At 52.8% G+C, this 27,730-nt stretch overlaps 1 protein-coding gene across 4 annotated transcripts; it reads left to right on the forward strand.

Moving 5' to 3' along the window:
- On the forward strand, window positions 3,986-27,201 carry L3MBTL1 (l(3)mbt-like 1 (Drosophila)). 4 transcript variants are annotated; one of them, XM_018057892.1, is made up of 19 exons: window positions 3,986-4,213; window positions 4,548-4,689; window positions 4,987-5,137; window positions 5,298-5,430; window positions 5,990-6,074; window positions 10,314-10,402; window positions 10,890-10,991; window positions 11,831-11,966; window positions 12,306-12,397; window positions 13,829-13,980; window positions 14,594-14,670; window positions 15,518-15,603; window positions 15,792-15,902; window positions 16,623-16,737; window positions 17,517-17,616; window positions 17,790-18,127; window positions 21,771-21,928; window positions 22,347-22,409; window positions 26,616-27,201. In XM_018057892.1, exons 2-19 carry the CDS (start codon window positions 4,578-4,580, stop codon window positions 26,712-26,714), a joined length of 2,199 nt encoding a protein of 732 aa, XP_017913381.1. In that variant the 5' UTR covers window positions 3,986-4,213; window positions 4,548-4,577; the 3' UTR covers window positions 26,715-27,201. The 4 variants fall into 4 exon arrangements, 3 of the variants coding, with proteins under 3 accessions (XP_017913381.1, XP_005688619.2, XP_017913380.1); XR_001919076.1 differs by lacking the exons at window positions 3,986-4,213; window positions 26,616-27,201 and adding exons at window positions 24,418-24,494; window positions 24,747-24,787 and having other exon boundaries at window positions 4,371-4,689; XM_005688562.3 differs by lacking the exon at window positions 3,986-4,213 and having other exon boundaries at window positions 4,371-4,689; window positions 17,790-17,987; window positions 18,078-18,127.

Genomic DNA, 27,730 nt, shown 5'->3' on the forward strand with positions numbered 1-27,730 from the left:
AGTTACAAACAAGTTGTATAGCATCTTCTATTTAAAAGAGCAAAATGGGGGACTTCCCTGGTAGTCCAGTGGGTAAAACTCTGAGCTCCCAATGCAAGGGACCTGGGTTCGATTCCTGGTCAGGGAACTAGATCCCACATGCTGCAACTAAGACTGAAGAGCCTGCATGCCACAACTTAGACCTGGCACAGTCAAATAAATTAATTAATTAAAAAAATTTTAAATAGTCTTAAAAAAGCAAAATGGAGACTTCCCTGGTGGTCCCAATGCAGGGGACCTAGGTTCCATCTCTGGTCAGGGAACTAGATCCCACATGCTGCAACTAAATAAATAAGTATTAAAAAGCACAACAGGGCTTCCCTGGTGGCTCAATGGTAAAGAATCTGCCTGCCAATGCAGAAGACAAAGGTTTGGTCCCTGGTCTGGAAAGATCCCACATGCTGCAGGGCAACTAAACCTGTGCACCACAGCTACTGAGTCAGTGCTCTGGAGCCCCAAAGCCACAACTACGGAAGCTCCCAGAACTAGAGTCTGTGCTCTGCAGTAAGAGAAGGGAAGTGGCAGTGCAGACCCCCAACACTGCAGTGAGAAGCCTGGACTCCGCACCTAGAGTAGCTCCCACTCACCATAACTAGAGAAAAGTCCGCAGCAACAAAGGCCAAGCCCAGGAATAAATAGTAAATAAAATTTTAAAATAAATAAATAAGAAACAAAACCAACATCCCTTCCTTGAGAACTCATCACTCTCCAAATATTATCCCCCACATCAGTGTTCCTTGTATCACAACTCCTTGAAAGAGCTGTTAGTCTCCACTTCCTTTTCTCCCATCCCCTGACAAGGACCAGTTCTTCTGTCAGTTTCCCCACTAGCATGTAGACTCTATAACAGAGGCCTTTTTGTCTTCTGCTCACTACAAATTGCATAGAAAAGTGCCTGATACATACTAGATGCTCAATAAATACTGAACTAATTGATGATTTCTTTCTGGAACCCACTCTGATCAGGTTTTTATGTCCACAGCTCCTCTGAAATGGTGCTTGTCAGGATTTCTCATGATCTCCTTACTGCTAAAATGGTCAGCTCTCAGCCCTTATCTGACTTGATCTGCTAGTGGTATTAACACCATTGAGCAGTCCCACTTTCTAGAAACTTTCCTCCAGAAGTTCAGATGCTTCTGGATATTCTTTCATCTCATTGCAGGCTCTTTCTCAGTCTCTGGCTAGATCGTCTTCCTCTTCCCAACCTATTTTGATGAGCTCCAAAGCTCCCACCTTTTTCTTTATTCCCTGCCATCTGTACAGGATGGTTTTTAAATTTACATCTCCAGCCTCCACTTTATCCCTTACTTCTAGAATGTAGGCTTCATAAGAGCACTTTCTCTTGTTTGAGACTATTCCCAAGGCACAAAAGGAGGATGCTGACTCCCAGTTGGTCCACCAGTGTCTGCTGGGAAAAGGACAGAAACTTGAACAGAAGGGAAGTTCTCTCAACCACCTCCCTTAATAGACCCTGAGACAGAATGGAATTCTTTCACGAGTAACCACATTCATTCCTAATGACTGCCAATCTTTTGAATAAAAAGATTATTTAAAAGGACTTAAAATGGTACAACTATGTCAGCTGTGCAAAGCAAAATAATTTGGGTTTAGAGAATGCTATTTTGTAATTTTTTTAAAGGGGAAGTAGTAGGGAGAACAAACCGTGTGTGTGTGTGCGTGTGTGTGACGCACTTAAAGGTGTCCAACTCTTTGGGACCCCACAGACTGCAGCCCACCAGGCTCCTCTGTCCATGGGATTTCCCAGGCAAAAATACTGGAGTGGGTTGCCGTTTCCTACTCCAGGGGATCTTCCTGACCCAGGAATTGAACCCACGTCTTCTGCCTGTTTCTCCTCCATTGGCAAGCAGATACTTTACCACTTGAACCACTTGAGAAGGGGGAACAAACCTCGGGTTTTTGTTTTTGCCACGCTGAGCAGCTTGTGGATCTTAGTTCCCTGACCAGAGATTGAACCTGGGCCCGTGGCAGTGAAAGCACCGAGTTCTAACCGCTGGACCGCCAGGGAAGTCCCCAAACTTTGGTCTGAATGTTGCCTTAATCAGGTTATATCTCTAAGCCTTTGCCTACTTGAATATTCACTCTCTATATACTATATAGGGTGTCCTGTGTATTTTAGGGAGGAAAAGCTAGAAGATATATCAGTGCACAAGAACGGGAGGAGGGAGGAGTGGAGGTGGGAAAGACAGCAGCCACTACAAGCTAATTTTCCCATTTTTACTGGAGCTGCCAAGCTCCTCAAAATTTCTGTTCAGAGGGAGTGAGTTGGTTTTTGTTGAAGGCCTGCTAGTATCAAGACTTTACATATTTTTTCCATTTAATCTTCATCAGAGCCCTTTGAGATAAATACCATTATCCCGTAAATTTTACACATGAGGAAACTGAGGCTCAAGGAAAGAAAGCTACTTACTCAGAATCACAGACATTTAGGGGGGGTGGGATCTGAGATTCAAACTGACTCAAGTCTAACTTAAGCCTGCATCTACGTTCTTTCCTTTAACCTATATGCCATTGTCAAGCCCTGCTGACACCTTAAAGCAACCAAATATCGCTTACTCATACACTGCTTTTTTTTTTTTGGCTATGCCTCACGGCTTGCAGAATCTTAGTTCCCCAACCAGGGATCGAACACAAGTCCCCAGCAGTGGAAGCACAGGGAATTCCCTATACTGCTTTTTATTAACAAGTTCAAATTAGTGAAATCCAACACAGCACCTGCTGCGTGCCGGCACATTTAAGGAGTTAAGTAAATGATAGGTATTAAGCATATTCGTTATGTCACTAGGTCTTTTTTTCCCATATATTTACATGTTCGACCCTTTATTAAAGGTCTCTACTGCCTTTGCTTTATTAAAGCAAAAGCTTGCACTGCCTGCATTCTCATACATTACTTCTTTGCTCTTCAGATGATGGGGTTTTTATGTTTTTTGTTTTTGTATGTGTGTGTTTGTTTGGTTTTTTGTTTCTTTGTTTTTTACATGTGGGATCTTAGTTCCCCAACCAAGGATCAAACCTGTGCCCCTTGCAGTGGAAACTTGGAGTCCTAATCACTGGGCAACCAGAGAAGTCCCCTCAACAGATGTTTGAGTGCCCACTCTTTGCTTGGGATTGGAGGGAGTGGTGGGCAGGAGGCATAAAAGAACACCATCAGGAAAGATCATCTCCCAGGAAAATAACCTATATGAGCGAAGGAGAATCTGGTACTTGAGGGTTCTGAATACCCAGAGGGAGAAGGGAATGGTTCTACTGGGGGTGGAGGTAGAGGTTGAGAGAGGGGAGTTTGGACTTGGCCTGGGCTGTGCCATGAGATAGCTGACCGGACAGAACCTTGGCCCTAGACACACTCTCTGAGACTCCCTAGAGTGTGCACAGCAATTTACAAAACATCTTCACACGTGCCCGTCTTACAGGGACGGGGGGAAATGCAGGGTCTGGCCACAGCTCTCACCTGGGTGACCTGGATAGAGCCAGGAGCCAAACTTTATGCTGGGCTCCTAAAACACCTTACTCCCCTCATGGCTGAGGCTGTTCTTTGAGGGTGGGCAACTCCTCCTCATGGAGGCCCCCTACCTGCCTGATCCCCTTGGGGGCTGTGTTCCATTTGTAGGCCTACCAGGATGGAGGGGCATGCTGAAATGGAGATGCTGAGGACACTGAAGGGACCCTCCACAGGGGAGGTCAGCGTGCACCTGGTGGCCGGAGATAGCCCGGGCTCTGGCTCTCACCTGCCCACTGCTGCCTTTATCATTCCAGGTGGGCCAAGCCAGGGGTCTGGGGGAACAGGAGAATCCGCATCCATGCCCAGGCAGATGTGGGTCCTGGGGAGGAGACGATACTTTTCACCTGCCTCCGCACTTGCATGGCAGGGTTGGGGCAGCGTCGTCAGGCTCGCCTGTGTCGTGTCTGTCTGTCCATGTATCTGTTCGCAGCCAGCTCGGCCGCCCTGGGTCTGCCCAGCAGTGCCCTGGATGTGTCCTGCTTTCCGCGGGAGCCGATCCACGTGGGCACCCCGGAGCGACCGGCCGGCAGCGTACCTGTCACAGCCACGGTTCTGCCGCAGTTGAGCACGGGGCCGGCGGCCAGCGCCAGCGCCAGTACAGTGCGGCTCCTGGAGTGGACAGAGGCCGCGGCCCCGCCTTCGGGGAGTGGCCTGAGGGTCAGTAGCTGTGGGGATTGGCGGGGTCCAGCGAGCCGCCGCTGTGGGCGGGGCCTGCGGGCCCGGAGGCGGGGCCAGAGGCGGAAGGTGGGGAAGCTGGCCGAGAGGGAGGGTTCTGGGGGCGGGGCTTGAGGTGAGGGACTCTGGGGGCGGGGCTTGAAGTGCTGCGCTCCCAAGACGAGACAGCTGGGGGGGTTTCTAAGGCCTGTCTTACGGTGAATGAGCCTTGGAGGCGTGGCTTGCAGTGAGGCGGCGGGCGGGGGGACCATGCTGACTGGGGGTGGGTCAAGGGCCAGTCCAGGAGTCGTGCCCCTCTGACCCTTCCGCGCTACAGTTCCGGATAAGCGAGTACGCGCCGCCGAACATGGTGGGAGCAGAGGAACCCCCAAGCCCAGAGCTGCGGCGAGAAGGCGTGGCCGAGTACGAAGATGGCGAGGCCCCGGCGGGGGGTGGCGGCGCGGACCCCCAACAGCCGGGTAGGAGCCCCAGGCCCGGAGCTGGGCCCCTGCGGAGGCTGGGAGAGCCCCGAACTCGCGGGAGAGCCGAAGCCAGAGGCGTGGCCCGAGGGGGCGTGGCCCGGGTCCCGGCGGGTGTGCCCCCGCCGGCGGGTTGGTCTTGGGGCGGAGAAGGTTCTGGCGATGAAGACAGGGCTGTCCAGTGGGGGAAGTAGGGAATGGGACCGAGATGGAGGCCCAGTGTGGGCTCCTAGGTGGGCGGAGCCTGAGTGTGGACCTGTTGGGTGGGCGGCCTGAGGTCCCTTTGGTCTCCCCCAGCGGACCTCTCCCAGGACCCTCCGGAAGGTCCGCCTCAAGACCCACCAGAGGATGATGGCACCTGCCCGTGCCAGGCTTGTGGGCCTCAGCAAGGCGCTGGTCCAGATCCTAGTTCCTCCAATGATGGCTGCCCTCAGCGCTTCCAGGAGCGGTAAGCCGGAGGGAATTAAGCCCCACTTCTCTGCCTTTTCCGGTCCCGAAGCCCCTTTGGGGCTTCTCCGGCCCCAAGGCCCCTCTCCTGTTCCGATCTTTGAGGGTAAGTGGATGGTGCAGGGTGGGTGGTTCCTTCCCTCAGGCTCCCCGTCCCTCAGGTCAGTCATAGTGGAGAACTCCTCAGGCCAGAACAACTGCACCAGCGCTTCTGAGCTCCTCAAACCCGTGAAGAAGAGGAAGCACAGGGAATATCAGAGCCCATCCGAGGAGGAATCTGAGCCAGAGGCCATGGTAGGAAGCGGACAGCTGGGAGGGCAGGGGGAGGCTGTACCTCAATTCTCACCAGCCCCTCCATTAATCCAGATGGTGGGGCTGGGCCACAGAAGACACATAATAACTCACTCATCATATTTTGGGGTCCTGTCTGGAGTCAGATCCTGTACTTAGTTGCAGGGAAATAAACCACTTTCCTGTTTTTCTAGAGCCCCCACCTCAGTCTAATGGCAGGGCTGTCACCTTGACATGAACGGGCACCCAAGTAGGTGTGCAGGCAGATGGAAGGATTCCTCACTGGGGCCCCATCTCTGGGCTAGAGGCCATGGAGCACAGGGCAGGTATTTGTGTCCTCAGTTTCCCCACCTGGGAATGAGAACTGTAATCAGGCTGTGTAAACCAGGGGGTATGAGACTGTGCCCATGTGGTAAAGGGTCCCTGCTGGTAGCCTAGAAGAATATCCACCCATTGGGAGCAGAACACCCTGTGACCAGAGAGCCAGGCCTGGGCCAGGAATAGAGATAGGGGCTTCAGGCTGACACAAAGACAGGAAGCTGGGATCTGTTGCCCTCTCCAGGAGAAGCAAGAAGAAGGAAAGGATCCAGAGGGACAACCTACCACTAACACCCCAGAAAGTGAGGAATGGAACAGCAGCCAGCCTGGTATGATGGCCTGTGTATATATATTCATGAGCCATGTGTATATGCCTTTGGAGGTATGAAGCTGGGAGTGCAGGTTACCATTGTGATGGTGCATTGTACATATATAGATGCCCATAAGTTTAGCGTGTATGTGTGCATGTGTGATGGAGAGAGTGTGTTTTTGGTTTGTGCCATGGTATATGTATCTTCTTGAGGCTAATATGTGTTTGTTTATCCTCTGTTATCTAGCGACTTAGCAGCAACTTAGCAGCCAGGTATGAGTAGGCCTCATAATATCCAAAGACTTGAGCAGACGTTAATGGCACCACATGGTATTGCTTCCCTGGGGTGGTGTGGGCAAGTCCGTACTGGTCACTGGTCTGACCTTGCTGTTTGGGCCTCCATTCTAATCCTTTGGTTCTAAGAAAAATGGAACAAAGATCATTAATAGCCAGCTGTGGCCCTCAGACTTTCTGCATTACCATCTCCACTTTCCATGACAGCAGCCAATTGGAGCCAAGTAGAGTTTATCACACAGTCACCAGAGACTGTGTAGCAATGTCTGTCTGCCTTCCTCAAAACTGAATCTCTTCTACTAGTCATTATATCCCTGGTCCTTAGCCCAGAGGCTGGTGTGGAGTATACTCTCAATAAATGTTTGTTCAGTGGATGAATAAATGAGTTGTATGTTGGTGTTTCCTCCTGGACCATGGCTTAGTTGCATGAGTCACTGTCTTTCCTGTTCCTTAGAGAGCCAGAGAGTGAGGTCAGTTTTAGGACCTCTTTCTCCCTTGATGAACCCATTGCCAGTCAGAGGAGCCCGATCTGTGTCCAGGGCTTCAAACTCCATGGTATTCTATATTCTGCCTGTCTAAGCCAAACCATATCTTCATGGCTCTCTCTCTCACACAAGCTGTCACATCAGAAGCTAAAGTCTTAGCTCTCATTAGTTTTTGTCCTCTTTTAATTAATTAATTGGCTGTACCAGGTCTTCGTTGTGGCACGAAAGATCTTTGATCTTCATTGTGGCATGTGGGCTCTTTAGTTGAGGCATGCGAATTCTTAGTTAAGGCGTGTGGGATCTAGTTCCCTCCTCAGGGATCAAACCTGGGCCCCCTGCTTTGGGAGCATGGAGTCTTAGCCACTGGACCAACAGGAAAGTTCTGGTTTATGTCCTCTTAAGTCTTAAATAGAGGCAGGAGTTAATATATCTATCTATATTATATATATCTAACTATAGATATATAGATATATTGGCTCCACTGTTCTGTATTTCTTAAGAAAGTACATTCTTAAACTAGCATTTTTTTCTCCTGGGTCCTGTTGACCAGGTTGAAGTTATCTTTTGATTTGTACATTTTACCATCTCAACTGTGAATATTAATGTGTGGCATTAGTTTCTGGATATTTTCTCCTTTCTGCCTTTTTTCAAGGGAAGAAACCTTGTCAGTAGACAGAAGTTTGCTCTTATGGCTAAAATCTTTTTCCACTCATTTTGGGGATCTTTTAGCAGAAGAATCTGGGAGTAGGAGTGGGCACGGCAGGGCTGCTCGTGTGTCCTATGTGTGCAGAGAATCTGTGTCTAACGGATCCATTTTTTTCTACAGTTAATGCTTTATACATGTTTTTGTAAGAAATAGCTTTCTAATAGCTTTATTGAGTTATAATTCACAAAACATGCAATCTACTCATTTGAGGTATACAATTCAGTGGGTTTTGGTCTATTCATGGAATTGGATAAACATAACCACAGTCAATTTTAGAACATTTTCATCACTCTAAAAAGAAACCCTATACCTATTAACTGACATTCCGCCCAAACCACGAATTCCCCTCCAGCCTTAGTCAACCACCAGTCTACTTTCTGTATACATGGATTTGCCTGTTTTAGACATTTGTTATAAATAAGATCATATACCATGCGGTCCTTTGTGGCTGGCTTCTTGCACTTAGCACAGTGTTTTCATAGTTTATGCATGTTGTACCATGTATCAGTGTTTCATCCATTTTTATTGCTGAATAATATTCCATTGTAGGAAATATCACACTTTATCAACTGATGGGTATGAGTGTTCTTTTCCATTTTGGGGCTGTTATGAACAATGCTGATATGAGCATCGGTGCACAAATTTTGTCCGGCCATAAGTGTTCATTTCTTTTGGGTGTATACATAGGAGTGGGATTGCTGGGTGCTATGGTAACCATATGTTTAGCCTCTTAAGGAATTGCTAGAATGTTTTCCAAAGTGGCCAAACCACCGTATATTCCCACCAGTAGCGTATGAAAGTTCAAGTTTATCCACATTCTCACCAAGACTTGTTATAATTTGTCTTTTTTATTTTTAAAAAGGATTTATTTAGTTGTCCTAACTTTTAATTGCAGCATATGGGATCTAATTCCCCGTCCAGGGATCGAACCCAGGTGCCCTGCATTGGGAGCACAGAGTCTTAGCCCCTGGACCACCAGAGAAGTCCCTCTGTCTGTTGTATTATAACCATCCTAGTGGGTATGAGGAGAAAGCAGCGACACCCCACTCCAGCACTCTTGCCTGGAAAATCCCATGGACATGGACAGAGGAGCCTGGTGGGCTGCAGTCCGTGAGGTCTCTAAGAGTCAGACACGACTGAGTGACTTCACTTTCACTTTTCACTTTCATGCATTGGAGAAGGAAATGGCAACCCACTCCAGTATTCTTGTCTGGAGAATCCCAGGGACGGGAGAGCCTGGTGGGTTGCCGTCTGTGGGGTCTCACAGAGTCAGACACGACTGAAGCGACTTAGCAGCAGCAGCAGTGGGTATGAAGTTATAGCTCATTGAGGTGGTTTTTTGGCTGTGCTGGGTCTGTTGGCTTTCTTTGGTTGCTGCAAGCAGGGGCTACTCTTCTTTGCACTGCCTGGGCTTCTCATTGCAGTGGTTTCTTGTTTCAGAGCACAGGCTGTGGGCACTAAGACTTCAGTAATTGCAGCTTTCTAGCTCTAGAGAGTATAGGCTTTACTGTGGCCCACGCGCTTAGTTGCTCTAGGATGTGTGGAATCTCACCAATCTAACCTGTGTCCCCTGCATTGGCAGGTGGATTCTTAACCACTACGCCACCAGGGAAACCCTCTGTGTGGTCTCTTCTGTTCTTCCTCCTCGCATGTTTTCCTCTCTTTTTTTCCTCTTTTTCCTCTTCTTTCCCAGTGAGCTTAGGTGGTGCTGTGATTCGGTCCTCTGGCTCAGGACTTGTCACACAGCTTTGGCCCTCTGTGGTTGAGACTTTGTAACCTCTGTTCAATTCAATCGCTCAGTCGTGTCCGACTCTTTGCAACCCCATGAATCGCAGGACGCCAGGCCTCCCTGTCCATCACCAACTCCCGGAGTTCACTCAGACTCACGTCCATCGAGTCAGTGATGCCATCCAGCCATCTCATCCTCTGTTGTCCCCTTTTCCTCCTGCCCCCAATCCCTCCCAGCATCAGAGTCTTTTCCAGTGAGGTGGCCAAAGTACTGGAGTTTCAGCTTTAGCATCATTCCTTCCAAAGAAATCCCAGGGCTGATCTCCTTCAGAATGGACTGGTTGGATCTCCTTGCAGTCCAAGGGACCCTCAAGAGTCTTCTCCAACACCACAGTTCAAAAGCATCAATTCTTCGGAGCTCAGCCTTCTTCACAGTCCAACTCTCACATCCATACATGACCACTGGAAAAACCATAGCCTTGACTAGACGGACCTTTGTTGGGAAAGTAATGTCTCTGCTTTTCAATATGCTATCTAGGTTGGTCATAACTAACCTCTGTTAGTGGGCCCATAATCCAGAGTGCCTTTGCCGACAATGGCCTAGGGGTGGGGGCCGGGCAGCGCAGGCAGAATTTGGTGCAGCCTCACCTGAGGCTGAGTCTCGCCTGGGCCCTGCGTGCCTGGCACCCTCATGGCTGAGTGGAATCAGAGGGCAGCATGTGATCACAGACAGAGGTTTGTTTTGGAGGTTAAGGTAGAGTTGGGTTGGGGGAACTGAGGAAGGTTGTATTTAAGAAGCAGCCTAGGACTTTCCTGGTGACTCTATTGGTAAAGAATCTGCCTACAATGCAGGAGACGTGGGTTCGATCCCTGGGTCGGGAAGACCCCCTGGAAGAGGAAATGGCAACCCACTCCAGTATTCTTGCCTGGAGAATTCCAGGGACAGAGGAGTCTGGTGGGCTGCAGTCCATGAGGTTGCAACAGTCAGGATAGGACTTAGCCAACCACCACCTGAAGGGTCAGCCTGTCTGTCTCCTCCCCACAGCCTCAGAGGAGAAGAAACCAGGCTGGTCGTGGGAATCCTACCTTGAGGAGCAGAAGGCCATCGCTGCCCCCATCAGCCTCTTCCAGGACGTGAGTTGGATACTTCTGTGTTAGAAAGAGCTTGTCTCCCAGTCCAGGGACTCACCTCCAAACTCAGGCCTTCTGCTGCTTTCTGTGTCTGACATTCCTCAAAGGACTGGCAGGATGGGAGGGGGACAGACTGATTAGGGACCTAGAGTAGAAAAGGGCTCACTATAAGGGACTTCCTGGGTGGGAAGAAATAGGAGGTGGGACTCAGGCTTACCCATCACTGGGCCTGCAGACTTTTGAATTCTGTTGCCTTTTACTTAATTCTACACACTGACTTGGGTAAGACGGAGCCCTGAAGTCTACTTTTCAAGGGACCTGGAAGCTAGTCTATCCTGCTTTGGATCCCTGCACTAAAGTTCCCCAAATAAGTTACCTCTTTGGTAGTGCTAAGCAGGTGGGCCCCTATGGTAGTTTCTTCACCCCCAGCCCACTAGGCTAGGATAATGCCAGAGGGGAGCTGGATCCTCTCCCATCTGTGCGTTCACAGTACCAGACAGTCACTCATAAGAATGGCTTCAGACCGGGCATGAAGTTGGAAGGCATCGACCCTCAGCACCCGAGCATGTACTTCATCCTCACTGTGACCGAGGTGAGCTGAGGCTGGCACCCCCATCCTGATGACTCCCCTCGGGATGGACTGAAGGAGTCAGCCAAGGGCACGGAGGGCCTGGATTCAGACAGCACCCGACCTAATAGGGGGTTGAGGCAGAATATGCAGAAAACTAAAATGTAAACAAAAAGCAAGAGAAGGGTTGAGATGGTGAGGTTACTGAGGAGCAGCACTCCCAAGGGCAGGGATGGTGGCATGAGTCCAACAAGGCCCTTATCCCCTTAGGAGCTCACAGTTGTGTGGGCATCAGCCAGATAAACAGTGATACCCCTCAGGGGTGATGACAGTTGTATGCAAGGGGGCATGAAGGGGCAGGAAAGGCTTCAGAGGGGAAGAGCCTCCATTGCTGAGTCTCGAGAGGTGAGTACGATGTCCCAGGCACAAGAGGCAAAGTGAGAAAAAGGCACTGGGCCATGGAACAACACGTTCAAGGGCTCCATGTTCAAGGAACTGCCATTAGCAGGCTCAGGTCTGAGCAGTGACAGGCGGAAGCTGAAGGAAGGGTCCTTGAGGGCCCTGAGCTTTGGTCAGTGCCTTTGGGATCTGTCCAGGGCTCAAAGTGGCCAGAGGTTGTCTTAGAATCTCCTGTCTTGTGCCCAGAGCTCAGGGCTCATTAGCACATGAGCTGTGCTCCTGGTAGGATGGGAGGGTGTATGGCAAAGTTCAGGATGCAGGGAAATCTGGGAGTCAGGAGGGGTGAAGGGGGTAACCTTCCAGCAACAGACCCCTGAGACTACCAGGCTGGACGAGGAGCAGTGAGGGAAGGGAAATGGTGTCTGCTGGCATTGAGTCCCTGTGCTTCCCCCTTACGGGGTCAGGTGTGTGGCTACCGCCTACGTCTGCACTTTGATGGGTATTCTGAGTGCCATGACTTTTGGATCAATGCCAATTCCCCTGACATTCATCCGGCTGGCTGGTTTGAGAAGACGGGGCACAAGCTGCAGCCCCCCAAAGGTAAGGCCTGGCTGGGTTGGTCCCAGTGAGGCAGTGAGCCCCCAGACCCTCCCTCTCCCCTTCCCTGTGGTTTCCCCCTTCCCTGTTCCCGTCGTACAACCAGCCTTTCTGCGTCCCATCCTGCTATGGCTTGGCCTCAGAGCTTCTGCTCTGCCCTTGCCCTTTGAGAGAAGTCCACCCAGGCTGCGTCCTGCTTTGGCAGGGGGGTCCCTGGGCAGGTTCCTGAGGGTTGTGGGGTCCTCAGGCCTGCCTGATTCTGCTGCTTCCGTGTGGGGTGCCCTCGCCACAGCCCAGCCTCTGTCTGCACGGCGCTCTGTTCGTCCCCCCCGAGGGGCCTAGGTTACAAGGAGGAGGAGTTCAGCTGGAGCCAGTACCTGCGCAGCACAAGAGCCCAGGCTGCCCCCAAGCACCTGTTTGTGAGCCAGAGCCACGTGAGTGCCCCCAGGACAGTCACTGCAGCTGGCCAGGGTATCTGAGTCAGCAGACGAGCGCTCACTTATGGGTGCTCTCAGCTCAGTTCTGGTCCTCACCGAGCGGGAGGGCCTCCTTGAGTAGCTCCAGGGCCAGAGAGGAAAGCAATTTTGGGTTTCCTCCAGTTTCCCCCCCTCCTCCCTACTGCTGAAATCCTCTCCTCCACACATCCCCTCTGAGCCTGGGCGCTGAGGTGTCCTTCTTTTTCGCTTGGGTTTCCCTGCAATTCTTGTCGTCAGGTCCAAACCTTTATTCTGGGAGTGGCTTTTTGCATCCTTTTGACCAACATTGAGGCTCTCCCATGTGGTCCCAGTGCTCACCTCTTGTCCTTCTCTCTGTTCGAGGCCACTGGCAACTTTATCCCACAGTTAAAGCATCTCCTAATCCCAAACCAGAGGCCTGAGGGATCTAGGGAACTCACAGTAAACATGTTATTGTTGTCACTAAGTCATGTCTGACTCTTTGCTACTGCATAGACTGTAGCCCACCAGGCTCCTATGTCCATGGGATTTCCCAGGCAAGAATACTGGGGTGGGTTGCCATTTCCTTCTCCAGTGGACCGTCCTGACCCAGGGATCGAGCCCAAGTCTCCTGTGTCTCCTGCACTGGCAGGGGGATTCTTTTCCCACTGAGCCACCGGGGAAGCCCGGTAAACATGTCACCGTCTGGAAAGTCCTGGGTCCCCGTGGGCCAGGGACTGCCCCATATTGTTCAGGCATGGACAGTACCACCCACCCCGGTCCTGCCCCAGACACCATACTTACAGGTGACTGGTGGGCTTCTACCAGCTCTGTGTGACAGGGGATGCAGATTTTAAGTCAAACTGTTCAAGTCCCAGCTCCACCATTGACCAGCTTTGTGGTCCTGGGCAAGTCACTTAACTTATACAAATGGAGACAATGATACCCATCTCCCTAGGGTTGTTGTAAAGACTGAGGGAGGTGATGGCTTTTGGAGTTTATGTCTGACACATGGCAGGTGCCTCCCTGCCCCCTCTCCCCACCTCCTGCCTCACATGTCAGCTCATCTTTCCCCGCCACCCTGTGGTGCACCCAGCTCCCTCAGCTCAAGCTGAGCCAGGCTTGTCTGGGGAGGGGAGGCTTGTGCTCAGCCTGGCAGGCTCTTTGGGTGAGTGAGTGGCCTCCTGTCAGTGAGGCTTCCTCTGAGCATTCCTCAGAGGCCAGAAGTGCCTGAGGGCTCAGGGCTGAGGGGTATGATTCTGCCCTGGAGAGACCCTCTTCCTCAGCCTCTTTCTCCCACCCTCCCCGCCCGTGCCCACCCAGCAGAAACACAGCCCCCAGGGAACCTGTTCCTCTTCCTTTGCCAGTGGGTCCTGGGCCAGCACAAGCCAGCCTGGGCCTGGCCGTGGCAGCCCCTCTTCTTGCCCCCAGAGTCCCCCAGCCCTGGGCTTCCAGGTGGGCATGAAGCTGGAGGCTGTGGACCGCATGAACCCGTCCCTCATCTGCGTGGCCAGTGTGACCGACGTGGTGGACGGCCGCTTCCTGGTGCACTTCGACGCCTGGGATGACACTTACGACTACTGGTAGTGGGAGGGCCCAGACCGGGCCCCGGGACAGGGGAAAGGGGCGGGCGAGGGACGCGGGCGTGGGGTGCGCCAGGCAGCCCGGCTCAGCCCTGGTATTCGTATTGCTCAGGGGACAGTTGACTGCCCTGTGGATCTCAGCTACAGGGGCCCAGCCTTTTTGGCACCAGGGACCAGTTTCGTGGAAAACAGTATTTTCAAGGACCGGGGGTGGGGGTGGTTTGGGGATGATTCAAGCACATTACGTTTATTGTGCACTTTATTTCTGTTATTATTACAGCAGCCCTGCCTCAGATCACTAGGCACTAGATCCTGGAGGTTGGGGACCCCTGATCTGCATCATTTAGTAATTATGATGCCAATTAAATGTTTCATCTAAAAGTACCAAGGTTAAAACAAGCAGACCCCTGTGACCCATGACTTTCTCTGAGATAGTAAGGCGGTATTAGAGTTTTTAGTTACTGTTGGAATTTTCTGACTCCCTCACCAGTCACCAGTCTGACTCTCCCTCAGAAGTAACATGAGGGTGGGCCCTGTCGCCATGATGTCACAGGACAGTGGGCTCTGGGCCTTGAAGTCTCACCTGAGACAGTGAAGAATTCTTGGGTTTCAGGTGTGATTCCAGCAGCCCCTACATCCACCCGGTGGGCTGGTGCCAGAAGCAAGGAAAGCCCCTCACCCCTCCACAAGGTGACCCTGCAACCTGAGCCACCCCTCTCTCCCCGGTCCCTTACCAGTACCTCGTTAGCTGGGTCTCTAAGGGCAGGCCAAGGGCACACGCATAGCCTGGAGCCTTAGCTTCTTTGCCTGAGAGCTGCCTTTGATCTTAGGAGAGTCCTGTTAAACCCTGTCTCTGTTGAGGCTGAAGGGAAATTCCTGGTCCAGGGGTTAGGACTCTGCCCTTTCACTGCCAAGGACATGGGTTCAATCCCTGGCCAGGGAACTAAGATCCCACAGCCAAAAAAAAAAACACACCAAAACGAAAGTTAGATGAGCCCTCTCAGTAAGGGAACAGGAATCTAGAGTGAAGAAAGCGTATCCTTCCCTGTCAGGGTATTATACTGGCGCTAGTGATAAAGAGCCCCCCTTGCCAGTGCGGGAGACGTCAGAGACGCAAGTTTGATCCCTGAGTCAGGAAGATCTGGAGGAGGGCATAGCAACCCACTCCAGTATTCTTGCCTGGAGAATTCCTTGGACAGAGAAGCCTGGTGGGCTTCAGTCCATAGGATGCAAAGAGCTGGACACGACTAAAGCGACTTAGCACTCAGAACATACATTAGGGGTTCAGATGGGACTGGGGCTGGAGCGAGGCAACAGAGCCAAGGAGAGGACTGGGAACCAGGGTTCCCAGATAACCAACTAAATGGCTTACTTCTGCCCGGCATGCCTCCCCTTCAGGAGCCCCCTGCAAGGAGCAGGCTGTGACACGGGGATTTCTGTCCACGGGCTTCTGTCCTTTCCACGCCCCTGGCCCTGCTTGGAGGGGAGGAGCTCCCTGCTACACCCACCTAGACATTGCCCTCATCCTCTCCTCCAGACTACCCAGACCCTGACAGCTTCTGTTGGGAGAAATATCTGGAAGAAACCAGGGCCTCCGCTGTGCCTGCCTGGGCCTTCAAGGTGGTGAGTTGGCTTTCTCTGCTGCCCCCAGAGCTGAGTTCAGGAAAGTACAAAGCCCTCGGTCAGGCAGGACAGGGCCCCGGCCTCCCACTTTGGCCACAGTTTCCCCAAGCACAACACCTGGGCATCCCTCTTGGGGCCTCAGCTCTGCTGAGCAGGGCCTTGGCCTGAAGACCGCTCTCCCCCTGTAGCGACCCCCACACAGCTTCCTGGTCAACATGAAGCTGGAAGCCGTGGACCGCAGGAACCCAGCCCTCATTCGTGTGGCCAGCGTGGAGGATGTGGAGGATCATCGGATAAAGGTGGCTCTGGGCCCCTCGGGCTGCGGGTGTGGACAGGCCGATGGGGCAGGACTTCCATAGACGGGGCTGAGGTCAAGGGCATGGCATGAGCCAGACTGCAGGGAAGCTGCATGTTGCAGGGAAGGGAGCTCTAAACTTGAGGCCAAAGATCTTGGGTCTCAGTCAGGTCTCATCTGTGACTTAACCTTTGAGTCAGGACAAGTCCTGTCCCTTCTCTGAGCCTATCAGATGGGCCCACGAATCCTTGTCCTACCCAAGGACTGATGGGAGATGCCAGTAACTTCGGGGCTTCCCTGGTGGCTCAGCAATAAAGAATTCACGTGCAGTGCAGGAGCCACAGGAGACATGGGTTCGATCCCTGGGTCGGGAAGATCCCCTGGAGGAGGGCACAGCAACCCACTCCAGTATTCTTGCTTGAAGAATCCCCATAGACGGAGAAGCCTGATTGGTAGGCTACAGTTCATGGAGTCCCAAAGAGTTGGACATGACTGAATCAACTTGGCATGCATGCATGCCAGTAACTTCATAGGTAGAACCTTTGGGAAGTGTGGTGGTCGAGATGGATTATTGTGAGGTTGGACCCTTTGTCCTTCCAATTCAGGATCTTGCTTCTGACAGGCCCCAGGGATGGCGAGAGCCTCCTGGAGCCTGGAGGACCTCTCGGCCGAGCTGGGCTCCACGAGGAACACCTGACCTCCCGGGCCCTTCTTTCCTCCCCAGCTCCACTTTGATGGCTGGAGTCACGCCTATGACTTCTGGATTGATGCTGACCACCCTGACATCCACCCAGCGGGCTGGTGCTCCAAGACGGGACATCCCCTGCAGCCTCCTCTCCGTGTGTACCCCTGGGGCACTCTGACCCTTTCCTCCTGATGTCTGAGCCTGCCCCCGAGCTCTGGCACCACCCCGCTTCTATAGTATGCCCACAGTAAACTGTGGGGTCCCTCATCCTCCCCACCCTGGGGAGGGTCTCTGCCACACTGAGCAGTGCTTCTGGCCTCCCCATTTGCTGGGTGGGGGACCTGGAGGTGTGAAGGGCGAAGCTCACTTGGGAGCAGATGCTTCAGAGGTAGTTGTGCCCTAAGAAGTCCTCTCAGCGTCCAGCAGAGCCACGTAGAGCATGCACGGTGCTTGCTAAGGCACCACGGCTCCCTGCATCAGATCCTGCTCCCCGCTGCCGGCAGGGCTTGGAGGTCGCCCGCATCTGTTTCATACTGGGCATGGATCCTTGTCAGCTGTTCTCCAAGCATAGGCAGAGACTAAAAAAATAGTCCCCAAAGTCTTGGGGTTGAAACTGAGAAACAAGAATAACATGAATCTGCCTGATGTAGCTTCTGGGTGCAGCTGTGTCCACACCAGCCCCGAGCTGATCGAGGGTGCTCCTCTTTCCAGAGACAGAGGGTATGGCCTGTAAGTTTCCACAGTGTATATGAGAGCCAAGCCTCCATTCGCAGGGACTGATGTCCATTAGCAGGAAGTGGCATCCCAGCCAGGCTCAGGGCCCCTGTACCTGGGAACTGGTTCCTACTGCTGACCTTCCCTACCTTCCATGTCCCTTCCCCCAGGCCCACCTCCAACCCCCAGACCCCATGCTGACGCTTTTCTCCCCTCCAGAACCCAGAGAGCCCAGTGCTGCCTCCCCCACGGGCTGCCCCCCTCTCAGCTATCGGAGCCTACCACACACCAGGACCTCCAAGTACAGCTTTCACCACCGGTAAGTGAAGGCCTCCTGCTCAGGGACCCTCAGGCACTGTTCAGAGGGGATCTGTCTTGTATCCACCATGGGTGGCCAACCAGGGTCCACTTGTCTGCTCTCTCAGTGGGGCCAGGCTTGGGAAGAGCCAAGTGGGACCAAGCAGCTCCGTCTCAAACCTTCTTCTTCTCCAGGAAGTGCCCCACTCCTGGTTGTGATGGCTCTGGCCACGTCACCGGCAAGTTCACAGCTCACCACTGCCTCTCGGGTTGCCCCCTGGCCGAGAGAAACCAGAGCCGGCTGAAGGCAGAGCTGTCGGACACAGAGGCCTCGGCCCGTAAGAGGAACCTCTCGGGCTTCTCCCTAAGGAAGAAGCCTCGCCATCACGGCCGGTGCGGAGGGCAAGGGTGCGGGGCCTCAAGTCCTCCAAGGCCAGACCAGGCGCTGAGTCCCTGCCATGGGCCCGGCTCCTCTCTCTCCAGGATCGGGCGCCCTCCAAAGTACCGGAAGATCCCACAGGAAGATTTTCCGAGTGAGTCCTGGTTTATTTGTTCCCTGTGTCCTCCATCGTGTTCCCCGTGGCAGCTTAGCTATTGGTGGGAGGAGTCACCAGGGGTGCACAGAGTGGGAGAGGCTGGGAGGTAGGTGTCGCGATACTTGGAGATAGAGAGCAGTGCCAAGACACAGCATGGGGCCTTGAACGGCCTATATGCTAGCCCCTTTCTACCTCAGGCCTCGCTGTGAGTCTGCCGGCAAGATGCAGAGCCTCTCTGGGCTCCTGGTCACCCCCTGTGAGGCGGGATGATGCCCCCAGCTCTGCTTTTCTCAGTCTTGGCTTCCCGGGAGGGAAGTCACAGCCATTACTTTCTAGCTGTGTGACCTTGAGCAAGTCACAGCTCTGAGCTTCAGTTTTCTTATTTGAAAACATGAATAATACCTGCCTTTCAGGTGTCAGTTACCTGAAATAATAGTGCCTACTACACTATCAAGCACCTCCTATAGGCCAAGCACCGTTTTAGGTGCTTTATCTTTACCATCTCGCTGACGCTCACAAGTGGTCTGCAACATAGATGTCGTACACCTGGTCAGCTTCCATTGTAAGGCCGTGTCCTGACTACCAGAGGGTGCTTTCCTGCTGTGTTCATTCCAGAATTATCCTGAGAACTTGGGAAATCTTTCCATGGACAAGGCTGTGTTCCGGATTAGACTGGGAAGTACTCACCTGAGTCCTGAGACACTTCAGGGACAGGGCGGGGGACAGCGCCCAGGCCTTTGACCTCTGGGCAGGGCTCCCCTGTTCCATCAGCTGGCTGGCTCTCACAGAGGGGACACTGGTCCCTCTGGATTTTGTTCTGGAGACTTCTCATGCGTCCATGGGTAGGCCTCCTCAGTGTGGGTCTGCTGGAAAACAGCTCCCTGGGGAAAGCTGCCTGCCTGGAGAGCTCAGGACTTGGCTGTGCTCACGGTGCTCATGGGGCCCTCCAGGACCCGTGAGTGTCAGCTCTTGGAAAGAACGAGGAAACCACCATGATTTCCTTACACAACCGCTTCATCTCCTTTTTATTTCTTTTTAAAATTTATTTGGCTGGACCGGGTCTTAGTGACAGCATGTGAACTCTCAGCTGTGGCCTGTGGGATCTAGTTCCCTGACCAGGAATCGAACTTGGGCCTCCTGCACTGACAGCTCAGAGTCTTAACCCCTGGACCATCAAAGAAGTCCCCTCAACCAGTTCGTTTTCAAGTTGAGAAACTGAGGCCCATGTTAAGTGAGGTGCCCAGCATTAAAACCACAAGCAGTAAGGAACTGATTCCAAGTCCAATTTGTGGTTTCTATTATACTGCATCCCCCCTCTTCCCTGCCCTCACCTTCCCATGGTGCCTATTCAGCACGTAGTTGCTAACTTCTAATAGTAATGCTCTGGAGTGAATGTTTGTAACCCCCAAAATGCATATGTTGACACTTAATCCTCAATGCCTCAATGTCAGGATGTTTGGAGTGGGGAGGTGATTAGGTCATGAGGATGGACCCCTCATGAATGGGATGGTGCCCTCCTAAGAGACCCCTTACCCCTTCTGCCATGTGAGGAGATGGCAGCCGGGGGGTCAGGAAGTGGGCCTTCACTACATACCCAGTCTGCTGGTGCCTTGATCTGAGACTTTCAGCTTCTAGAACTATGAGAAACACATTTCTGTTGTTTTTAAGCAAAAGAAAAAAAAAAAAAAAGAGGAGCTATAATAGATGTTTAGCAGTTAGACAAGATACCACCCTGGTGGCTCAAATGGTGAAGAATATGCCTGCAATGTGGGAGACCCAGGTTCAATCCCTGGAAAAAGGAATGACAACCCACTCCAGTATTCTTGCCTGGAAAATCCCTTGGACTAGAGGTCTGGCGGGCTATAGTCCATAAGGTCTCAGAAAGTCAGATAAGACTGAGCAACTAACACACACACACACACACACACACACACACACACGCACACACACACAATAGATGTTTTTCAGTTAGATAAGATACTATGGGCTGCCTACAAATGCTTCTGTCCTGTGCTCTGGGGAAGAAAGATAAGGAGCTCAGCCCCCAGACTCCTCGCCAGGATGCATGGAGCACCAGATAGCGGACTTCGAAGAGGGACACTGTGGGGACAGGAGGCCAAGTGCTGATGGCAGCAGCTGTCACGAGAGATCCAGGCTGTACCCTAAATGGGTCCTCTGCAGGGGCTGATTGGGCTGTGCAGCGGTTGCAAGCTCTGGGGTTGTCCTGAAGGCTGGGGCTCTTCAGAGTGTGGATGGGAGCCTGGGCTTGGGCCAATGAGCAGAGAGACAGCAGGTGGGCAGTTAGAGAACAATCAGTGAGGCTGGAACCAGGATCCCAGAGGCTCTGAGGATGACTGTGAGGTCCAAGGAGTCAGGGCAAAAGACTGAAGTGAAGGGGAGGGATGGAAGGAGACAGTGATGAGCCAGGTGGGCCTTGGAGAAGAGGGCAGCGGGGGGCCACATGCTTGAGAGTCTGGAATTAGCACCAAGTGAATAGGATAGAGCCAGCTCTCTTGGACTCTGGGCAGAGGCAGGGCAAGCCCCCTGGGACAGTGGCCACATGGCCCAAAGCCAGCCAAGGCAGATTAGGTAGGCAGAAGGCAGGTTTGCCAGAGTCCCCAGAAGTAGATGAAGTACGCAGCTGCCAAGCCCAGCCAAGGAGGAAGCCAGGTAGAGAAGGGTCGCTCACCAAAAGGTAGAGCCACTTGGAGGCTGGAGGTTGGGAGCCACGGGTTCCAGGAGCAGACGAAGCAGAGGGACAGGCAGTGTGGGTGGGCGAGTGGATCAGGGATCACCCTGGAGGTGCCAGAGTAGGCGGGGGGCTGGCATGTAGGGAATGAACCAGACCCAGCTGGGGACGTAGTGGGAGGAGAGGAACGTAAGGCAGTGGCATCGGCTGGGGGGTTCGCTTCAGACAGGGTAGGCTGGTTCTCCCCACCACCACCACCACCCTGCCACGGCATGTGGGGATCTTAGTGCCCTGACCAGGGATCAAACCTATGCCTCCTCTTGTGGAAGTGTGGCGTCTTAGCCACTGGACAGCCAGGGAAGTCCCCTGGAAAGACTGACTGCTTCTCAAACAGAATCCCCGAGGCTGCAACAGTCAGGGCCCAGAAGGACTTCGCAAACGGAGGGCAAACAGGATGGGCACTTGATGTCCAGGCTGAGGGTATAGCAACCCACTCCAGGATACTCCCCCGGGGAATCCCATGGACAGAGGAGCCTGGCGGGCTCCAGGCCATAGGGTCACAAAGAGTTGGGCACGACTGAAGCAACTGAGCACACAGCATGCTGAGATGGCTTGGATATCGGGCTGTGTGGATGCAGAGTCTCCAGAGAGTGCTGTTTCCAGGATGCTGCTGCAGCTCCAGGAGAAAAGAGCATCCTTGTAGGGCCCAGGTGCTACAGCCTCGGGGGAGGGTGGGATCTTCCTACATGGTCTGTAACATGAGGGACAAGCGCTGGGTGAGGAGTTGGGGGATCTGGCTCACCCCCTTGGCTCTGCAGGGTTGTCTGAAAGGGGTCACGGTCTGGCACCCTCTGCCAGCCAGTCTCCCATGTGGCCTGGGGATGAGCGGGCTTTGGAGGAAGACAGGTTCGTCCTTGGCCCTGGCCGCCAGCCTCTGCCTCTGCCTTGCAGCGCTGGCCACCGACGTCACGCACCAGTCCCTCTTCATGTCGGCCCTGTCAGCCCACCCCGACCGGTCGCTGTCCGTGTGCTGGGAGCAGCACTGCAAGCTCCTGCCCGGCGTGGCAGGCATCTCAGCCTCAACAGTCGCCAAGTGGACCATCGATGAGGTGAGGAGCAGGGACCCGTCCCCTTCCTCTGCCCCTCCTTTGCCCTCACCGTGCCCTGGCGGGAGGGATCAAGAAAGGGCCCCATCAGGTGGAGCCCCATACCACTCCTGACTCATCATCCCTCCATCTACAGCCTCTCCCAGCTGCCCACTGGGGCTGCCTGAGCACCATTTGATAGGCCCGTCCTGCGGGGTGGAGAGGGGGGCGTGCCTCTAATCCAGCAGGAGAGACCGGCTCAGCCCAGGGCCTTGGGAGCAAGGGGCCTCACCTTGGACCCCCAGCGGCACAGAGAGTCAGGATCCTCTGGGGCTGCTAAGAAAAATTACATGCCAGAGCCCAGGAGGCACCAACGCCAGGCAGGGCCACCTCCTCTCCTGAGCCCTGTGCCCTTGGCAACACGTCTCCTTTGGTTTCCAAGGTCTTCGGCTTCGTTCAGACCCTGACAGGTTGTGAGGACCAAGCGCGGCTCTTCAAGGATGAGGTGGGTGCTCAGTGCAGGGTGGGGACCAAGCAGCGTCACTGTCCTTGAGATGGCAGGGCGTGGGCACCCTCCCCAGCACTGCCCTCAGCTGGGGAGGGCCTCTCTTGTCCCACCTGAGGTCAGGGGGGACCAGTCACAGTGACCCACGTCTTTGGGGAAAATCTGGTACGGGTGACCATGGCCTGGCTTGGGAACCCAGCCCTCTGTGTTCAGACTGTCAGCAGGAAGGGAAACCATCCCGGAAACACGATTCCATTCACTCCTTTGCTCTCTGTCCAAACTTAGCTTCCCTAGTGGCAGCCAATTAAAATATATTTTGACTGACACGACTATTGCTATTTACTGCAAGGATGCTAACACACACTTAAAATTAAGACCCAAAAGCTTACCAAAGATGAGAAGCAGTGAGTTGTAGGTGAAAGGCCACTAACTTCGTGGGCAGGTGGGTGTGAATCCTGGTTCTGCAGGTTAGAGGTCTTTTGAGTCTGCATCTCCTCACCTGTAAACTAGAGAGAAAATGGGTATAATGATGACTACCTTGCAGGGCCGCATGAGCGCTGGAATTGATGAGTGGGTCCTCATACCAGAATGTCTAGTGTGACTATGCCGCTAGTGTCTCTATAGCCACAGGCCCGATATAGGGAGGGCTCAGTCAGTGGTGGTTGTGGCTTTCACTGTGTAGTTGTCCTTCAATAAAGAGCTTTATCATGACTCTCCTAATTTGTAGAGTTTGAAATCGGAAGAGACCTTTTGAGTTTATTTAGGAATTCCTTCCAAAGACTACACGTACCCCCTTCACCTAAGAGAGTGTAGTCTCAGCTCCCCAAAGATGCCGCCTCCAGGTGTGGTGCCCGAGAGAAAGAAGTCTCCTCTTTCCCAGGAAGCATCTCTTTATCCAGGTCCAGCACGGCCAGTTTCTTCATCGACCCTTGGATGGTGGCCCTCCCAAGTGCCTCTCCATCTGGGTGCTCGCCTTCTTGGTTCATGATCTTCTTATTGGACTCTGTGTGTTCAGAGCTGTGCCCTATGTTTTAGCTGCCCTCTGATCAACACAGAACACACTGGGCTACTGATCCTCTGGGTGTTCATTCCTTTTGTTTTTAAAAAGACTTTGTATGTTTTTAGAGCAGCTTTAGGTTCACAGCAAAATTGAGACGAAGGTGCAGAGAGTTCCCATGTACCCCCTGCCCCATTATCAGCATTCCCCATGAGAGTGGTCCCCAAGAGAGTGGTTACACCTGATGAGCCGACACCTCGGTTTTTTTTAATGGAGGTAAAATATGCGTGGAGTGAGATGTACACACACATATTTAATTCTGCTTCTCAAAAGTATAATTCTACAGGTTTTGTGAAATGTATATGCCCTGAACCCAATATGTCAGTCAAGATGTGAAACATCCGTCATACCAGAAAGTTCTTTCTTGACCCCTGTTGTCAGCTCTCATAGACAACCGCTGTTCTGATCTCTAGCTCCATAGATGAGTCTTACCTGTTCTTGAACTTCATGTTAATGGAATCATACAGCACATACTCTTCTGCGTTTGTCTCTTTTCAGCGTAACGTTTTGGAGGTTCATCTGCATTGTGCATAACTAGTAGTCAGCTCCTTTTTATCCTGAGCAGTGCTCTGTTTTATGAATATCCCACAGTTCTCCTGTTAATGGGCATTTGGGTAGTTTTCTTCTTCTCCAGATTTGAACCCTATATTTTTGTTGGCAAAAGTTCGCACGAGCTTTCTCATAGCCACGTCGTACGAGCTTGGAGTTCGTGAAAGTCCCCAGGTTGCCCCTGCTGTCAGCTGTCTGCTGTTGTCTAACCAGATCTTCCAGTGTGTCACTTGTACTGCTGGAGGGTTTTCTTTTTTGTATTAGCCTTAATGTAACACTTCACGTGTATCCCTATTAAGTGATCTCTTGCTGGTTTCATAGTCTCAGTATCCTGTCATGTCTAATATTAACAAGGCTTCCTATCCTTGTACAGCTTGTGCTAAGCTTTCTGTCTTCCACCAGGTCTTCTGTGCACGTGTTTAATGAGACAGAGCGGAAGATGTGGCACCCACTAGAGGTCTTCCTTTGGGTGACGACAGGTTGTAAATCAATGCTCTTTGAGTTCAGGGGCTTAGCCAGGCACAGAATCACCCCAGGCTTTGGGCTTTCTCCCCTTTTTAGGAGGAGTGGTCTCTCCCTTGAGCATCTGCTGGGTATTTCAGTTCAGCATAATCTGTGATGCAGAAAAGCAATGCCAAAGGGGGGCAGTGTGCTGGTAGCCACCAGCATCCAGGAGAGTCCACTCAGGGTAGACGGGGACCTCTGCAAGGTCTGAGGGCTGCCTTCCCCAGGTCTGGTCTACGTCATCTGTCATCCCCAAGGAGGACGCTGCTCCAAGGAATGGGCTTTCTCTGGCTGAACTGATGCTTTGTGGGACATGAGGGAGGATTCATTCCAGTCGGCACAGACCAGTCATTAGAGGAATGCTTCATGAGTGAGAAACTGGATCTGCTCCAATTTCGGACCAGTGGTCTGGTGGGTTGCCTCCAGTCTGGTGATCAGCACCGGGGGTCCCAGGGAAAGTCTGCCCAGTCCTCTCTTTGTCCCCTTCATGGTGGCTGTTGCATATTTGTTCACCAAATAATTACTGATATCTGTTATGTGCCTGGCCCGGCATAAAATGATTGAGGGCTGATTCCTTAGTCTTTCTGCCTTAGTTTCCTCTTCTAAGGGGGTAATAAGGGGGTAATACTGGTACTGCTTCCGAGAAGTGTTGTGAGGATTATTGAATCAGTTAATGCACCAGAAGTGTTTAAGAAGAGTGCTGGGCTCATAAGGAACACCATAGTCGTGTTGTATTTGCCGTGATGCTTAGGGAGGAACCATAGGAGGCATGGTGCCTCTTCGATAGAGGGGTCCTAGCCTCAGAGGAGGGAGTTCTTCAAGCCAGTGGTGGGACCAGGAGCCCTGTGGCCCTCCTGCCCAGAGGCTGCCCAGCCCAGCCCAGCCCACCTGCCAAGAGGCAAAGCCCTTGTGCTCACCATCCCCGCTTCTTGCCCCACCTCCCTCCCTCCCGCTCTGGCTCTCTTCAAGTCCTCCCCTCCTCCTTGACAGACTTCTCCCTTCCCTGTCTCTACCTGTAACCCCATCCCGGAGAATTAACAATTATCAACCACTTTCGTATTTGCTTTGCCTATTTTTAGGTGAAGTAGCTTTAAGTAAATAGTGGACATCATGACCTTTCAGCCCTGAGCCCTTCAGCACGCATCTCTTAAAAACTAAAGTCTTTCTCTGCATAACCGCCACCTTGTCATCCCACTGAACAAATGGGCAATAGCTGCTTTATATCACTTGTACTCTGCTGAATTCAGATTTCCCTGCTCGTGACTGGAATATCTTTTGCAGTTTGTGTTTTTGAGCCAGGACCCAAGCAAGGTTCACACATTTGATCTGGATCATCACATCTCTTAAATGTCTTCTGTTCTAGACTAGTTGCCCTCTGTTTGTTTCTTTTTTCACAACACTGTAAACAGTCTTGGTGAATGTGAACTTCTAGACTTGTCTCATTGCTTCCTCGAGGTGTCATTTAACTAATTCCACTCTCCCCTGTGTTTCTTATAAACTGGACATCGGGTGCAGAGGCTTGGTTAGATTCAGAGAGATTCAAATCTCTCTCTCTTTTCCTCTCTTCCTTCCCCACCCTGCCCTTCCTTCTCAAAAAGAGCTCACAGGTAATAAGGTAGAGCTTAGCCCACATCACGTGGGATTGCCAGCCGTGTCTGCTGGTTTACTATTCACAGCACTGAAATAGACTTCTGGGTTTATATGAGGACAGCAACAACGGGTTCTTAGAAGCCCCTGTCAGTGAGGACGCAGAGTGTTTTGCGAATACACTCTGAAATCCAGACCAGCCAGCCGGAAGAGAGAGAGAGAGACTGCGTGTGTGTGGACACGGGGAGGCCAGTGGATGTCTTTCTTTCCTTCTCTGTCCCCATTGCTGTCTTCCTTTTTTCCTCCCTCCCTTCCTTGTCCTTTCTCCTTTTTCCTTCCTCTCCCGCCTTCCGCCGCCCCTCCCCACACCTGTCCTTCACGCCCATCTTCTTTCTCCCTCCCACCCCCCATGCATACCCCCCACCCTCCTCCTTCCCCTCTCCGCTTTCCACCTCCCTCCCGCGACCCCTCAGATGATTGACGGCGAGGCCTTCCTTTTGCTGACACAGGCGGACATTGTGAAGATCATGAGCGTCAAGCTGGGCCCAGCCTTGAAGATCTACAACGCCATTCTCATGTTCAAAACCGCCGACGACACCTTAAAGTGACTGGCGCAGGGCTGGGCCTCCCCCTGCAGCTGATGCTTCCTTCCCAACTTGAGTTCCTACCATCCCACCTGTGGCCCCCCCACCCACCCTCTGGCCCTTAACCGGGGTGGTCCTTCTCTCTGGGGCCACTTCCTGCAAGGTACAGGGGAGCAGAAGAGCCCTGGGGAGGATGGAGTCCTGGAGCTCATCCACCACCAGGCACACCAGTGAGGGTGTGAGCCGGCCGCTGGAGCGTTACTGGTGGCGAAGGTTGAAGGTGCCCCACCCATGACGGCCCCACCTCTCCAGCGACCTGTTTCTTCACCGAAGGGTCTTTCTCTCAGCAGTTAAAAAAGAGTCTGGTAGAATGGGAGTCCTTCAGCCTGAGGCCCTTCTCTCTTCGGCGACTCTCTATGCTTCCCCCTCCCCACCCCGCCGTCTCCTTTCCTCCCTCCAGGAAGCCACCCTGCCGCAAACACATTGATTTAAAGCAGCACCTTTATTTCTGTCTGCTGGTTTTGTTGCCCTCATTCTGCTGTCTGGTTTTCCCAGACATTCCCAGAGGTGTGTCTTCATAGCATCACTGAGGGCTGTGGGTGCCTTTCTGTCTCTTGCCCAGCAGTGGGGATTCTGAGCCAGGATGCCTTCTTCGGCGTGCCCAGTTCTGGACCACTCCTATTTGAGTGTCCCCCATGCCCTGTCTGGTTTCCAGCAGAGTGGGTGGTTAGGACCTGTTTGGCTTCTGCAGCAGAGGCTGAGGTTCCCCAGATGTTCCCACACACCTGCTGTGTCAACTGTGGAGAGGAAGCAGGCTGGCTGGCTAGGTAGCCGAGGCCAACCCCCTGGGTACATCAGATAATCCCCGGCCATGGGCCTGCAGAGTGGTCAGCAGACATGGAGGCTCTCAAAGCAGAGCAGAGCATCCTTCCCTGCCGCCATGGGTCTCAGCCAGTGTATTGCCCAGGAGGTAAGGGCCCCATGCCTGCCAGGCCTTTTGCCGTGGGAATGCCTGCCTGGTATGTACTCTGCCTGGCATG

This window comes from Capra hircus, chromosome 13 (assembly GCF_001704415.2).
Source record: "Capra hircus breed San Clemente chromosome 13, ASM170441v1, whole genome shotgun sequence".
Lineage (NCBI taxonomy): Eukaryota > Metazoa > Chordata > Mammalia > Artiodactyla > Bovidae > Capra > Capra hircus.